Source organism: Argiope bruennichi, chromosome 8 (genome assembly GCF_947563725.1).
Source record: "Argiope bruennichi chromosome 8, qqArgBrue1.1, whole genome shotgun sequence".
NCBI lineage: Eukaryota > Metazoa > Arthropoda > Arachnida > Araneae > Araneidae > Argiope > Argiope bruennichi.
The window spans coordinates 31,140,257-31,156,213 of NC_079158.1; the positions used below are offsets into that span (position 1 = coordinate 31,140,257).

At 26.7% G+C, this 15,957-nt stretch overlaps 2 protein-coding genes across 2 annotated transcripts in view; one reads left to right on the forward strand and one right to left on the reverse strand.

Moving 5' to 3' along the window:
• LOC129981282 (glycine--tRNA ligase-like) overlaps positions 1-1,307 on the forward strand; it is a 17,337-nt gene extending 16,030 nt beyond the window's left edge. Inside the window, exon 17 of the mRNA XM_056092055.1 lies at positions 1,145-1,307. Coding sequence (XP_055948030.1) covers positions 1,145-1,258 — 114 coding nt within the window. The 3' untranslated portion in view covers positions 1,259-1,307. The remainder of the gene's footprint in view (positions 1-1,144) is intronic.
• LOC129981281 (exosome complex component RRP42-like) lies at positions 1,246-15,051 on the reverse strand. The gene is made up of 8 exons (XM_056092054.1): positions 14,920-15,051; positions 13,684-13,785; positions 9,394-9,488; positions 8,752-8,917; positions 4,605-4,675; positions 2,991-3,114; positions 2,702-2,857; positions 1,246-1,672 (listed from the first exon to the last, which is right to left on the reverse strand). The coding sequence occupies exons 1-8, from the start codon at positions 14,974-14,976 to the stop codon at positions 1,577-1,579; spliced, it is 867 nt and encodes a 288-aa protein (XP_055948029.1). The 5' UTR covers positions 14,977-15,051; the 3' UTR covers positions 1,246-1,576.
• Positions 15,052-15,957: the final 906 nt, after the last annotated feature.

Here is a 15,957-nt window from a genome sequence, read left to right on the forward strand (position 1 = left end):
TTTTTATTAATAGCATATCTATTAGCTGACTGTTTAATTCAATTATGGAACTTTGAAGGATTGGAATATGCATCTTGGAGAGACTGCATAATTTTGAAATAAACAACTTCTAATAAAAATTTCAAAAAAGTATTTTTTTTTTTGTGACCATTTTCCAAAATATAATTGAAAACCTAATTAAAATTGCTTCTTGAAATTCTTCTACATATTTATTCCATTGTTGAAAACTAAGGAATAATAATTCAGTTTATTATAACTTCTTACGTCAAATCTATTATTGTCTTTCCTTTGGTTTTCTTTAATATATTTCAATGCCTTCCTGGTCTCTCAGTGTGCTCGTATGATAAAGGAAATGCACTTTCCATTCTTATTTCACATATAAATTATTAATTAGATATTAATATGTTACATGCAAGAAATCTGATTCCATTTAGGAGGTCAACACAGACAATAATCATAACAGGTAAATAAAATGCCCTAAAGTCTCATCATAGCTTACCATTAAGAAATATTTTGTTGTTTGTTGTTTAAGAGATTTAATTGAAATTAAGTAAACATGTATTCCCAAGAAATCAGCTAGTCCTTGTCTTTCTTAAGTATATTTTTTATTACAAAATTACATAACCATTCAATATCAGTTCGATTTGTCTTGTTATAAAGATTAAAAATAGATTTTATTCTCTTCAATTAGAATCAAATCCCTCATTACCATTGTGCTATATTTTTGGATATTTAATTAAACTGCCTACTGTGAAATCCAGTGAAGTGTTCCATCAAATCATTTGTGTTTGTTCAGGTTTTGCTGTACATTGGCATATGCCATGTAAATTTATCACTTTTGTGCTTACTGCCAAATTTAGTTATATTAATTCCATGACCATAATAAGTCCAAATGTTTTGAATTATTTATAAGAAATATTACTATGTAAGTTTCTAAGATTTTTTAGTCATAACCACATTTAATATGACTCGCCCACTAGTTTCAACTCATATTTTCATAATTATGCCAGTTAACAAACTTTAATAAAATAGAAAATTAATATTACCACACTAAAAATAAGTAACAATCAATATGTATTTCTGTAATACCTAAAAGTTAGATATCCTGGATTTGTTTTAATTCTAATGACTATTTCTATTTTAGGTGGATGTTGTAGCATCTCTTGTTAGTGATTTAGCACGTGGTAGACAGACTTGGGAAGCTGCAAAATGTTGTTATCCAAAGTTTGAACAGCAAGAAACAACTAAAGCAGGATAGTTCCTATTTAATCAAACTATGTGATGTCAAATAAAAATTTTTAAATGAACTCTAACATTTCATTTTGTCACATCTTTGTGAGGAAATAAACATTCAAGTTCCCTTTCACTCTTGAAAACGCTATTTATAATAAAAATACAGCTGATTCCTGGTATCAACAAATTACGTTTATACTGAAGATTCTAATATACTGTATCCAGAATTTCTCCAGATTTGTTTTTGATAAGCTGATATTCAATATATTAATAATAATAAAACATGTAAATTATGAATTAAGACTTATTAATAAATATAATTTACAACAAATATATGTACACCTTAAAAAAGACATTTTTTCTTTTTCGGTAGAATTTTCTCCCTTTCTAAAGATTCTAGTAATTGCTTTTGTAGATTCATTCCAATTTCTTGACCTACCTAAAAAGACAATTTATAGTTAATAGAATTTTTATTGTTATACATGTGATAGTTTGATTTTCTGCAGTAACAATAGCTGTATATTGGTTTTTATTACAATAAAAAGAGTTGGACCTTATTTTTTTTTTCACCATTGATTAGAATGCATATTTAATGAATTACCTTTTTAAAAAATATTTTATTGCTAGCAGTAATAATTTTTTTTTTACATGTAGAGAAGAAAGAACAAAAGCATTTATGTAGCTAGCCATAATTGATTTACATATTGTAATAGATGTTTTGCTCTTCTGATGTGTATTTAATGAAGAGAAGAATGTATTTTTCCACACAAAATTGAAGAAATTTTAATGGATAATATATACAACATTGTGTTATTAACACCATATTATGTAAACTTATATTTCAATACATATATTGTGTTTATAATGTTCTATTGTAGTTGATTTATAGGCAAAAAAAAGAAAAAAAAAAAAAAAAAGAATGCCAATGCAATTTTCTAAAGCAATATTTGCATAATGGTACAATAAAATTTTCAAAAGCTATTAGATTTTGATTCAAAATTATAATAGATAATTTTCTATATTAAATGCTTGTATTTATTTAGCACTTTAGTTTATTGGCACTCTAAAATCTATTTGTTAGATATTATTTTAAAAGCTTGGAGAAAAAAATGTTCTAAAAACAAGCATTTTCTATTTTATCCTATTTTTATATCATTATTGGTTATAGGAATTAAAATTTTATATACAGTTATAAAGTTATAATTATCTTACTGTCAGTATTGGTGAATCTAATAAATTTGTGTAGTCAGTGACTACTGAGAAAGCTCTCCCCCTCAACTTTTAAGTATCCTCTTTGACTCTGTGTTGCAGGTATAAATAATTTAATGCCTATTATTTACTATTTTAGAAATATAGTTCAATATAATAATTATTTAAAAAATGCATAGACTATACAAGGAAAAAGAAAAGAGAAAAAAACACTAAAAAGTATCTGAATAATAAAAAAAAAATGTCTAGATCCACTCACTTCAATGGCATCTTTAATACTTTCAATATGCAAACTTCCAAATCCAGCAATCTGTTTCATCATTACAGTTTCTTTGAGTGAAACTCCAAGAACAAGTTTACAAATGCAACATGTTTCTTCTTCCCTAGTAGCATCAATTATGAATTCATTTCCAATCTATAAAGAATATACATTGAATCCTCTCTTACATACCTTTTGTATTAGAATATTTATCAGTTTTAGAGAAAAAAAATTCCAATACATATATAATAAAATATTTCTGAAAAATTACAATTCTCAAATTATTTACCCTATAAAGTGTAGTGAGAAGAGGAAGCTGTTTCACATCTAAGGAAAATACATCATATGGATCATCAGACACAACAATTTCAGGCTCATTTTCTCCGTCATTTTTCACACTTACAGATTGAATTCTGAAATAAATAAGATTAGTATAAATGTTTATTTGCATAGAAGAAAAAAATCAGGTAGAATTGTGGCAATATCTCAAAATTTTGAGTATTACTGGAGTAATATCTTGCATAATTTCAAGGTTTCTAGATTATTAATGTCATATAGATGCATAAAAGATATTTTTATATTTATATTGCATGTAAATTGGAAGTGAGAAACTGCTACCTGCAATAAAATGGTTCACTGAAAGAAAAGAATTTCAAAAAGCTGTCTGTTTAATAAATTATCCATAAAATCTCTATCAATAGCATCTTGAGAATGATTTTCTGATACAAAAACACATGTTGTCTTAGGGGTAAATTCTTAATTTTGGGATGAAAGGAATCCAAATTTGAGATCTAATTCTATTACAAATCTGCCTTATATGCATAGGCTTGTTTCACATTGAATCCATTGCTGTTAAAAAGTCGCTTGATAATTGAAAAGAGCCCTTCAAACTCATGAGTCATCTGACCAAAGTACAAAATTATATACTATCAACAACTAGCCTTCATGCTGTTTTGCAATTAGTCATAAAAGGTTAAATGTCTTATTAATTTAACATGAAAAGAGGAGGGAGATGCCATCCAACTGCATTTCAAAATTATGACATCTGTTCCCAAACAATTCATGTTTAATTCAGAACAGGACATTAAAATGACTAACATTAACACAAAAATTCCATGTGTTGTCTAATGTGAACCAACAATATTTCATAATCTGTTCTGTATTTAGTTGATTAAAATTCAAGCTACAGTTTATCATATATCACCCATGAAGTTAAATCACTTTAAAGAGGAAGCAATACAAATCGTTTTTATGAATACTATATATATTTTTCATTTCCTTGTAGTCTGAATAATTCAAATCAGAATGTCACACTTTCAGTTTTATATTTTATAAGTACATGTTTGACAGTCATTGACTTCTTAATATAAAATAATAAATGCTGTATTTAGGAAGCTAAAAAAAATATGTAATTCAAATTATATCTACTCTTGATAAGCTGCTTCTTTAACACAAAGTTAATATTAGCTTCTACTTTAACATGCAGAAACTTCAAGATTCTAATTTTATCAGCCTTTTAAAGATATTCTATTTTAGAGAATGAAGTAATAACTTTTACAACAGTTATTAATATATCTATTTAAATTCTTCTACACACATTATTCTGAAAAATTATTCTTAATGGCAACAATCATGAATGTTTTTCTTACAAATTAGGCAATTAGTTAATTTTATTAAACATTTATTAAATCCTATAGGTGCTTAAAAAATAAATGTTTCCATAATATCAAGACTGTACTGCTACTTCTCTTATTAAAACAGACTAATAAAAATTATAACACAAAACAGAACTGTAATCTTACATATTCATTTGTTTTTGAACTTTACACAGTTAAATAATCTCAAAAATAATTTTTAAAAAGTGTTATTTGATATTAAGCTTTAAAAAAAAATGTGTTCTTACTTTGTATCGTATAGGGCAGCCTTTGTAGCTATTGCAGCAGCATCAATGAAATTTCCACCATAACCTAAAACCTTGAAAAAGGTATAAATGCTTTCTTTACAAAACTGAACAAAAAAAATGGAATGCTAAATGTTTTACAATGTAATAACAAGTGCTTATCTTTATTCCATTATTTGACTGCATGAATATTAAAAATTAAAATTATGAGTAGTATAAATAATTTGAGTTATAAGAAAAATATCTAGAAAACATAAGAATACAACATTTTTGAAAAATAATTATGGTTTCTGCTTATAAGCCAGTGATTTGATTTAAAGCAGAGCATTTCATGAAAAAAGTGCTAAACTATTTTGACTATTTTTATTTTCCATCCTAGATTTGCAAGTTGAATGAATTTATTTCAAAATATCTTGATTAGCAAAATCATATATATATATATATATATACAGTACACTCCCGATTATCCGCGGAATTGGGTGGCGCGGCCGCCGCGGATAACAAAAATCGCGGATAATCCGAAAAAAGCTAAAAACGGGTATAGCAAAAGATAAAACAGTTATTCCAACTTTGAAAAATCGTTTTATCATAAGACATAATCTATATCTATACTTATAATAAAGCTCAATGTGTGTGTGTGTGTGTGTTGGCGCTCTACAGGCCAGACCGTTTGACCTACAGCTACCAAATTTGGTACATGTATACCTTGGAGGTTGGGAATGTGCACCTGGGGTTTCTTTTTTCGAATTTTTAATTATAATTTTAATTATTAATTAAAAACTAACTTTCCCGCCAAAAAAATCTTTCATTTTCCCCACCGCCAACTTTTCCGCCAAAAAGATCTTCCATTTTCTCCACCGCCAAATGAGAAAGTCTTCAATTTTTTTCTCTCTCAACAGTAATGAGGCTAGGGTTAACATTTTTCGGCGGATTATTTCAAACGATTCTGTTTATTTTCTTAATGTTTGATGCATTTAAAATTAAACATTGTTAATGAATCGATCTTTCAGATTCATTCTGAAGTACATTTGAATTAAAATAAAACAGAATAAAGGAAATTAAAAATGTCTAATCCGCATAGCGTTACCCCAACTGGCGTATTTGCGTTACGTAACTGGGGAAGAAAATTCACGCATGCGCATTCTGTTCTGATTGTTGCCATGACAACCGTTATCAATGGATGATTTAAATTATTTTTGGGTTAGTTGCATGCTTTTGTAAGTAAATTGTATTTATGTTAGTTATATTTTTTTTGTATATGCTTATAGTTTTAAGTACATCGTTTTTTAAGTAGTTTTTTTAAAACCTGTTTTCAACCGTTTATTTTAAACGATTCGTTTTATTTTCTTAGTGTTTGATGCATTTAAATTTAAACATTATTAATGAATCGATCTGCTCATAATGAATCTAAGAAAATTTTGTTGACCAACTCTTGAGATATTACATAAATTAAAAAAAGATATTCTTTAGTGCCCATAAAGTTTAAACGCTGAGTGACTCTATTTTCAGTAATCAGATTATAAAAAAATGCTTTGTTTCAGTAAAAAATATTGTTATATTAATTGAAGATTAATTCTTTCCACCTTAATTTAAAGCATAAATTCTACGGGTGCTAACAGAAAATGAGACAGATACATATTACGTTATGACTGAAGGCCTTTATAATATTATGAATGAATTATATGATAATCAAAATTTGAAGTTTTAAAATATTTTGATGAAGAAGCTATTAAAGTAGAAATTGTATAAAATATTGAATTATTAAAATTTTAACGAACATTAAGATTGGCGAACCGGCTGGTCGCCAAAGGCGGCTAGTGTACAATAAAACGTAAAATAAACAACAGGAAATTTTTAACTAACGCTTCATATTTCAGTATATCACTCAAAACTAACCTAAAATGCATTTTGTTAATGAAAACAGAAAAGTGCTTTGTAACTTACGAGAGGCGTCAAGGATACACAGAAAAATTAATACATATGTACTGTTTTAATACTGTAATGTATTATGTAATTAAAAAAGCATAACTGTAAAACTGCACATTTTTGAAAAAATCAGTCAAAAAAAAAAAAAACTTTGTGTGGCAGGTGCGGATAATCGGGAGTCTACTGTATATATATATATATATATATATATATAAAGCACATATTACACAAATACATAAATTTGTGAGATTAATTTTTTGATATCTGAAAGCTACATATTTGCTATATATTAGTTATTTACTAATGAATAGCAAACATTAACTCAGAACTCAACTTAATAGCTTAATTCAGAACTTAATGATACAATTCTCTACAAGTTTCCTTTATATTATATTTTGAAACAAAAGTAGGCATTTGTTTAATATTTCATTTGATATATTATATTACTTTTGTACTAAAATTCAATTGTTATATTTCAAAGTTTGAAGTACTGAGAAAAATTCAATACTGTTATGAAATTTCAATGCCGAATTATCAATGATAAATCTGATATTGAGAACAAGATATGAATTTGATCATTCAGAAATTCAGTGTTCAAATTTTTACAAACTAATAATTTTGTAGAAAGCATAAAGCACTTCAAGAATTGCATCTTACTATAAATAATTTCAAAATTTTGGCATTTATTTATGCTTTATTCTAAAAAGATCAGTTCAAGATATGAAGCTACTATTTTATCATTTAATTTCAGTAGTTAGTCATTCCAAAATATTGTCACTCATTTATTAAAACCAAAGCTCCAAACACCGATTACCTCATAATAAACAATTAAAATTAGAGCTTAAAAAGCATCTAAATTTTTGATTTTAACCTACTTTATGTCTCATAATAACCTATTTTATGTCAAAAGTTTACTCTGTGCAAAGTAAACAGAATGCATATCCATCAAAGGACAATAAATGGAAAATTTTCATAATTCCTTATAAATATTGAATGCTTATAGGAAAAAATATGCAAGTGGATAAGTTTGGTTTTTATACTTTTAACAATAAGAAATACTGAAAAAACACAGCCTCTAAAGTTTTGATTTATGTGCAGCATACTACAGCTGCCACTTGCATATGGTGATTTACTCATTTTTACTTTAACCCTTCATAGTTCTCTGGTATATGTTCTTACCACCTGCAAAAGAATTTTTATGAGACGTTTAAGATTCAATTGAGCTACCTTAATAGCTCAGAAAAGCATTATGTCTATAGTTAAATATCTTTTAAATTCAAAAATGGTAAATATGCTTACCGTTGCCCATTCACGATGTAAAGGTTTTTGTAGCAACATTAAGTTCTAGCATTTGTCATTAAATTTTAACTCCAAAAATAAGTTTTCAGAACTGAAACACCACTCACTGTGTTGTGTTCCTTATGTCTATGATATTCTTGTATCTAATTATCATTATTTGTTATTGAATTTATTTAATTTAAATTCAACATTGATTTTTAAAAAGGAAAAAAAACTATTGGTGCAGTTAGAATTTCTAGTAATTCGGAATCTTCCTGTTAATGATTTTATGCATATTTTGACTCCATTTTTGATGTATTGATTAACTGAGAACTATAGTTTACAACATTTTAATTTATTTCTTATTGCAAAACCTGGCAAAGATGTTATTAATAAAATTGCAGAAGATTTGCAACAGTTTTGTTTTTATGCAATGTAAACAGCCAGCCTAACAAATGCAAAATGAGTTTCGAATTTTAATGCAAGACATTACCAAATTTAAATTCCAAGGTATTCCATGATTTCTAACTAAAATAAAAACCCCTATAAAGTTGTTTTAAATTACAAAATTCAGTGGTAAGTATATTTACCAATGAATTTTTGATATTTTTGTTAATAATTAAATAGTAATATAAAAATTAAACTTAGAAAAAACTTTTGCTGTTTTAGTATTTAATTCATCACTTTATCATGATATAACCCTAAAAATGTCAATGCCCCAGAATTATGCGCTATAAAGGGTTAAATAAGTTGGTGATATCCAATAGGAAAAGACATGCTTATATTTTGTAAGGTTGGTCGCCTACTATATTAGAACATCTTCCAGTATAGATGCAGCATTAGGTCTGCATCAAAGAATATTAAATTTCTGATTTCGTTAAGCTTAATTAAGAGAGAGTATGAATCCTGATTAATAGAAGAAATATTAGTTAATCATAATGCTTACCATAATGTCAACATACAAAACCCAAACTTGCTGTCCTGGTATGACACATAATGATTTAAGGTCCACAAGTTTGTCGTTGTTGCACACTTTTGTTAAAATATGACTAATTTCTGATGAGAAATCATCTCCGCCTCTTCCTTCAAAATCTAAATGTGCATGAGGAGTGCTGAAATAAATAAAAGTGAAATGAAATACAAGCATTCAATTCAGAAAAATTACATTCAAAGAAAAAACTCTTACAACGTAATTTAATAAAATATTATTATTATTATTTCTTTTCAAACTTCAAAAGAAGAACAGAACAGTCATTCAAATATTATGTTAAAGACTATAGATCCCAAACAGATCATATCTAAGATTAAATAAAATCAGAAATTTAGAGGGGTTTGAAAAATATGCTGTTTAATAATTCATGACATTTTTAAAAATAAGATATTTATATATTTTTGAATACAGGTAAACACATACATATAAAATACATTTGAAGTCACTTAATAAAATTTTAATATTTTACTGATATAATATATGTTTTTATATACATAAATATAATATTTAAATAATTTTTATAGCAATATTTCTAAACTGATATAATCTTATATAAAAAAAACATTTATTAAAGACATGAAATGAATATTTCAATACCTTTCAATTGACACTTCAATCCATCCTTTGTCTGGAGATGATGCCGGTGGAGTAGTTAATTCTGCTTTTACACCAGCTAAAAGTTTAGTATCTGCCTGTAAAAATATATATGTTATATTTAATTTCATAATGTTTTGAAAATATATATAATGGTTTTACAAATTAACCAATTATTAATATTTATATAATTACACTTTACTTACACTGCTGTTATTAACAAATTATGCTTCATTTATATTTATAATTATTAGTAAGTAATTTAAAGTGAGTATTTTATGTTTAATCATAGAATTGATTCATGCAATACCTACTAAACTGAAATTTTTGAAAAAATTACCATTTCTTTTCTAAATTTTTTTATTTCTGTTTTATCTCTAAAAAACGATTATATATCATATGACTTTAGATCGTCGACTATTTTTAGTAACCAAAAATCTTTTAATAAATTGATGCAATTTCAATGAAATGTAATTTATTTATTATAAATACAATATATTGAGAGAAAAAAAAAGATTGAGTGTATTTAGTAAACTTTTCAGACATTTAAATTCCTATCAGTCTAAGATTAAAAAACAAATCTTTTTACAATGATTATTTTATTCCATTATTTAAACAAACAATATAGCAACTATAATTTAAAAAAGGATTGGAAAAAATAGCAAGTTGTATCTTGTTTGTTTTTTTTAATTATTTGATTTTACAGATTTTTAAATGTTAATTACAGTGCACTCTTGAGTATCCAACCTATAGAGTTGAAAGAGTGATAGAGGGACTGCAACCCTATTTTGGTGTAGGACAAAATAAAATTGTGACTTCAGGAGAGAATTTGTATTCGCTGTAACCACATTTTACATTCTCCATTATATTTCAAAGGCAGATTATTTCTCACTTTTAACTGTGAAATTTTAAAGCTTATTTATGGCATGATTAATTCTTGCTGTGCAATTGGATGCAAAGAAAAATCTTCAAAGAATTGTCCTGTATCATTTCACAGCTATGTACAATAAACATATTCTATTTATATCCATTTTAAGTCAGTTTAATGTATAACTGAATAATAATGTTTTGATGTATAACTGAATAATATTTCATAATTTGGTTTAGTTATTGTATTTAATTTAGTTAACTTATTATTAAGCTTCATTGAAACTGATATAACTGCAATATGTCTTGCTATTCATTTTATTTTATTCTTGAATACATGCGCTTGGCTGCAAGTTCGGCATGATTTTTTTCTCGCTAATACAAGTGTATATACATTATTGACCATAATAATTGTGTTTTTATTTTAATGTAAATAAATTTTCTTATTATTTCCAATATTTTGTTTCTTTTTACCATAAATATTCGAATCGTATTATATCGTGAACAATATTAAATCATCATAGTGAATGAAATAGTGAAACTAAAACATATGTTTTATTGGAAATGATATATAGTAAAATTTCATAAATGTAGTAGTAATAATTGCATGCTTTTATAAATTTTAATTAAAATCTAAAAAGGAACTAGTGGATATTCTAAAGATAAGGAACTACTAAGGAAAGAAATGCTATCTTTACAGATAAAAATTTTGTCTTAATGTCAACATTTATTAATAACTTGCTGTATGTACATACCCTAAAATCACCATTTTCGTAAAAGTTTCGAATTTCTTTAACTTTTTGTATTAAAGTCAACACATTTAAAATTCCAAAAATGATTTACTTTTATTTATGCAGTAGTTAGAAGCAAAGTTACCAACAAAATTATAAACCAGAAGCGAAATATTTAAAACTGATATTAACAAGGGGAAGGCACGAGGTTTAAAATTGAGTTTGGGATGAGATTTTGTATAATGGTAGCGTACATTTAGAAAGTTCATTCATGAAAATATTAATGCTCAATAACCAACCTTGAAACTTTCAATGTAGCTTATATGCTAATGATGTGTTACCATGAGTGAGTGCTCAAATAGTATATTGGTTAGGGCTCTGGCGTAGCATTCGTGAGACCCGGGTTCGATCCTGGGTTTTCTTTCTAAATTATTTCAAAATAATTTTATAGTTTTAATTAATATCTTTTTCACTTTTTTATGTAAAAATAAATATTTATTCTCCTAATTCTTGGATTAAATTTAATTTTTTGAAAGAAAAGTAATGATAAATGCAATTGTATTTTTTTTAAATATTCAGAGAAAAAAAAAGACTTAGGTCACTTTATATAATCTGTTTTTATAAAACATATTTTTATCTGTTTGAGATAATGATAGAAGTATTTAAAACATGTAAAAATTAAAAGATGTTTTTAGGTAAATAAAAGAAATAAAATGTTTACTTAAAGAAGAATAATAATCACTTTTAATTAATGCAAAAAAAAAAGTAAAAAACTAAAAATGATTTAAATTAACACACTCAGCTATTGATGTTACGAAAAAAGAAAAATTATTTTCGAAACTAGTTTGCTTAGTTTTGTTTGAATGATAATCTCAAAACAAGAAAAGAAAGGAAAAAAAAAAAAAAAAAGAAAAGAAAGGAATTTTTTGGAAATGAAAATTTATCGGACCCAATGCCAGGAATCAAAAGATTGTGTGACAGATTTTGAGTATGTCAAAATTTGCAACATGTTGCCAAAATAGGTATTCTTACTCTCAGATTCTCCCTAAGTCACATGACTCATGTTGGGTACACTTATTTCAATAAGAAACATGCGACTAGCTCCCTCCATTTATATATCAGCTCTATGATCCCACCTAATGTGGTGAAAGGGCAGCAGGATAACAAAAAAGCAGAATAGGCTGGAGTTCTATGAATTCATTTCTTTCCTCATCTATACCAGAAGACAAAGTTTTAATACCAAAACTCATGGTTATAAAATGTATTTTTTTGCATTTCTTAATGAGTACTAAGCCCTCCATTTATCTCAAGCCATATGGAATGTGAATGCAGCCACAGCATGGTGAATCATAGAAGCAGTTGCTGGTAACATGTCGAATTACAATAGAAGGCTCTGTACAGGTAGTTTGTATATGTTTATCTACTGCACTGCATGTTTCAATAATTTATTAGTTGAAAGTAAGTTAAAGGATATAAACTGTTCACATTTTAACATAAATTCCATAAATTAACATAACAGGAAACATAAACAAAACATTAATGTAAATCGTAGGCTTACTTCTTAAGAAAACTGACTCAAGCTGATTTTATTTTTTACTATAAGTGATTCCACAAATATAAAAGGTAACCCTAAGATAAGAGTCTAAACTTGCAGTTTTTATTTTTTTAAAAAGACCATAATAGATGACTGCTTCTGCATTTCAACTCATAGCAGATGTCTGCTTCCAATGCCTCACAATGTTGCTAATGCAACAACTTGATTTTCTCATTTAATTACGTTAAGAGAAAACTAGGTCAGATAATACAGTAGCCGGATACTCAGTAGTGTACTGTAATTTAATGAACTTCTCTTTAAAAAAAAAATACCAGCCTACTTAGGAGTTTAGTTATAATAACATCCCGTTTTAATGCAACACTAGGGCTATTTTGGGACCTCATAATTTTGAACCTCGGTCAGATGACACGGATGATACCTTGACCTGGCACTCCCCTATCCACACCACACCAGCAGGAGGACGTTTGGCCCATGTGGTTTAATGCGCATCAGACCCGCTTACACAATGGTTCTTCGGTGGAATCAGGTCTTGAACCTGAAACCCTCTGGTTCCAAAGCCGAGACCTTACCACCAGGTCAATGCGGCCCTCAGCCTACTTAGGAATGAACATCCCAATAAAAATATTGCAATTTTTTGGATAAAAAATGAAATTCCATCAGTTTCGATTTTAATTACATCAGACCATATATCATATGTAATTAAAAAAAAGTTTAGCATTTAATTAAGATTTATTAGAAAAGAGACTAGCAAATTCATGAACTAGCAGAACATGTGTCATGAAATCATTTGTAATTAAAATTTACAGATGTCTTTTAGCAGCTATTAATAAAATCTTAATAATCCATTAACCAGAAATCTCTGAGGAAAACAAGAATGTTTCATTAAAAACTTCTAAAATGAAGCCTAATTTATTAGAGCTTATATCTTTGTTATCTTGTATTTTATTAATACATGAGAAATGAAAAAATGACAAAATACTTTAAATTATGTAGGAATTTAATATATATAGTTTTTTCATTAAAATTAATTCATACATATAATTGAGGTTTCACATAAATTAACAAATAATAAATTAAAAAAAAGCTTCAAAGGCTGAATAATAATTTAAAAAATATCAAAAGTATTTTTATTATACTTACAATTTTTAAAAGGCATGATCCATTGCAATTAGCAATTACATCAGTTTCCAGCTCAATAGTTCTATAATCAAGATTTGATCTGCCATCAGACCTGATATTTTCCTATAAAAAGAAAAAAATACATAAATTGGAATGAACCTTGTAAAACACATTAGTCTATATTCAATATAACTTTTTGATATGACACAATAAATGTAATAAAACTAGCAGCAAAAAACCAATAATAATTTCAAAGATTTTTTTTTCTGTAAATATATAAACTTTTATATATATATATATATATATATATATAAACTTTTAAGAATATTATTATACATTGCTGACAGCTAAATTTTTATTGTTTCAACCAACTACAATTCCTTCCATTATTCTAATAAGTCAAATTTTTATAAATATCCAATAATTTATTTGAAATGTTAAAAATTTCTTTTTTTTTGACAACAATGTTTGAATTGCTGTATAGACTAGCAGTCGGCCACAGCAAATCCTGTTGACACTGCTAAGTTCAGTGGTGGCAGGGTGGTCTTTTGTATAGAGAAGAAGACTATGCTACATAAACATAGTCAGATGTGAAAGAAAGTTAAATAGCATTAAGAGATATAAAAATAACAAAACAAAAAATTCCATTTTCTAATTACCTCCTTATTTAATTTTCCTTTGTGTTTAATATGATCAGTGAATTTATCTTTTTATAGAATTATTAATGGTTCTCAATTTATTAAGATACATGTATACAGTGCTTGAAAATAAAAATTTTCAAGAAAGAGCTTTCTTGCTTAAAATACAACTTAGAAAAATACAAAAGAGGAAAATGAAATGTAGACTGGGGGAAAAAGGATGAAGAAATCTAACAATATTTTTCTACAATAGTTTATTCCAATTGCATAAGAATATCTAGTAGTATTTTGTCAAAAGTATGGACGCCTTTTCTAGATTTGATTGCACATAACAGCAATAAAATTTGTAGTAATAGTCAATCAAAGTTAGATTTTAAGCTAATGAAAACTTTAGTATAATGAAAAGGAGTTTAAGGAGGAAAATGCATGTAAGAAATGCTTTGGTTGTAAATTCAACAAAACAGAATTCAAAATTATCTCACATACTCGATTTTTTTCTCAATGTAATTTTTAGATAGAATTTAAATTGAAGCAATCCAATTTTAATAAGAATATGTACAAACATCAATTGAATTTGAAAAGCCTGAATAGAAATGAACATTTTTTTTTTGTCACTTACCTGGATACCATGAATAATGTAAATTTTCTCTGCTTCCGGGAGAATAATATTAGCCATCTTTTAATCAATGTGTAAATAAAAACCAAAATAAAACAAAGCACATGCAATATATTAAAATTTCGCGGACAGCGAATAATAAACAGTGAATTTCACAGTTAGAATATTGAGAAAACAAAAATTAGTACTGCAATTGATGTTGATGAAGCCGATTTTTGTATTAATAATGAGAGATAAATATTACGAATATAACAATACCATAAAATAATTATAACTTTAGGAATGACGAATATTTGAGAACTGGTTCAGTATATAATATAAAAAATTAGAAATGGAAGTGACCAGTAGAGATGCATAATCCACGATTTTTTAAATAACAAATAATTTTGCTATTGTTATTTTTTAATATTTGTTCCAAATACCTGTTATTTCAATCATATTATTAATTAAAATTATTATTTAGTATTAAATATAAAATTTATTAATTGTAATTAATACTTAATATACTAATTTAAGTAGCATGTGATTGAAATAATTTATCTATTTCAGCTTACTTCTTAAATTTGATTTTTTTTTCAAAATTATTTATTTAATTTCTTTATTGGAGTAAACCATTTTCTGAAAAATTTGAATTAAAAATATGTCATTTTTTTAAAATGTTTAATTTAGTTCTATATTCTACCAGTAGATGGTGCCAGCAGTTAACAGAATATATGCAGTCATGTCACAAGCAATTAAAAATGATTTTTATGGAATAGTGCATCATCAAATGCAAATATCGGAGAGACAAGGTCCCTCCCATGAAATGGAGCGGTGACTTCACACTTTCCAGTGAATCACCGCTCCGATAAATTCAGTGATATGCAATTCAATGATACGATAATTCCAAGAATAACCGGTTCGTTCGCTTTTAAACCCATTCACAGATCGTATCGATTGTTACTTAATATCGTGATCCAAGACCTGTAATCGAAATATCACCAGTAAGATCGTATCAAGGATTTGAATCACACCCCTCTTTGAGTAGTATTGATCACTGGT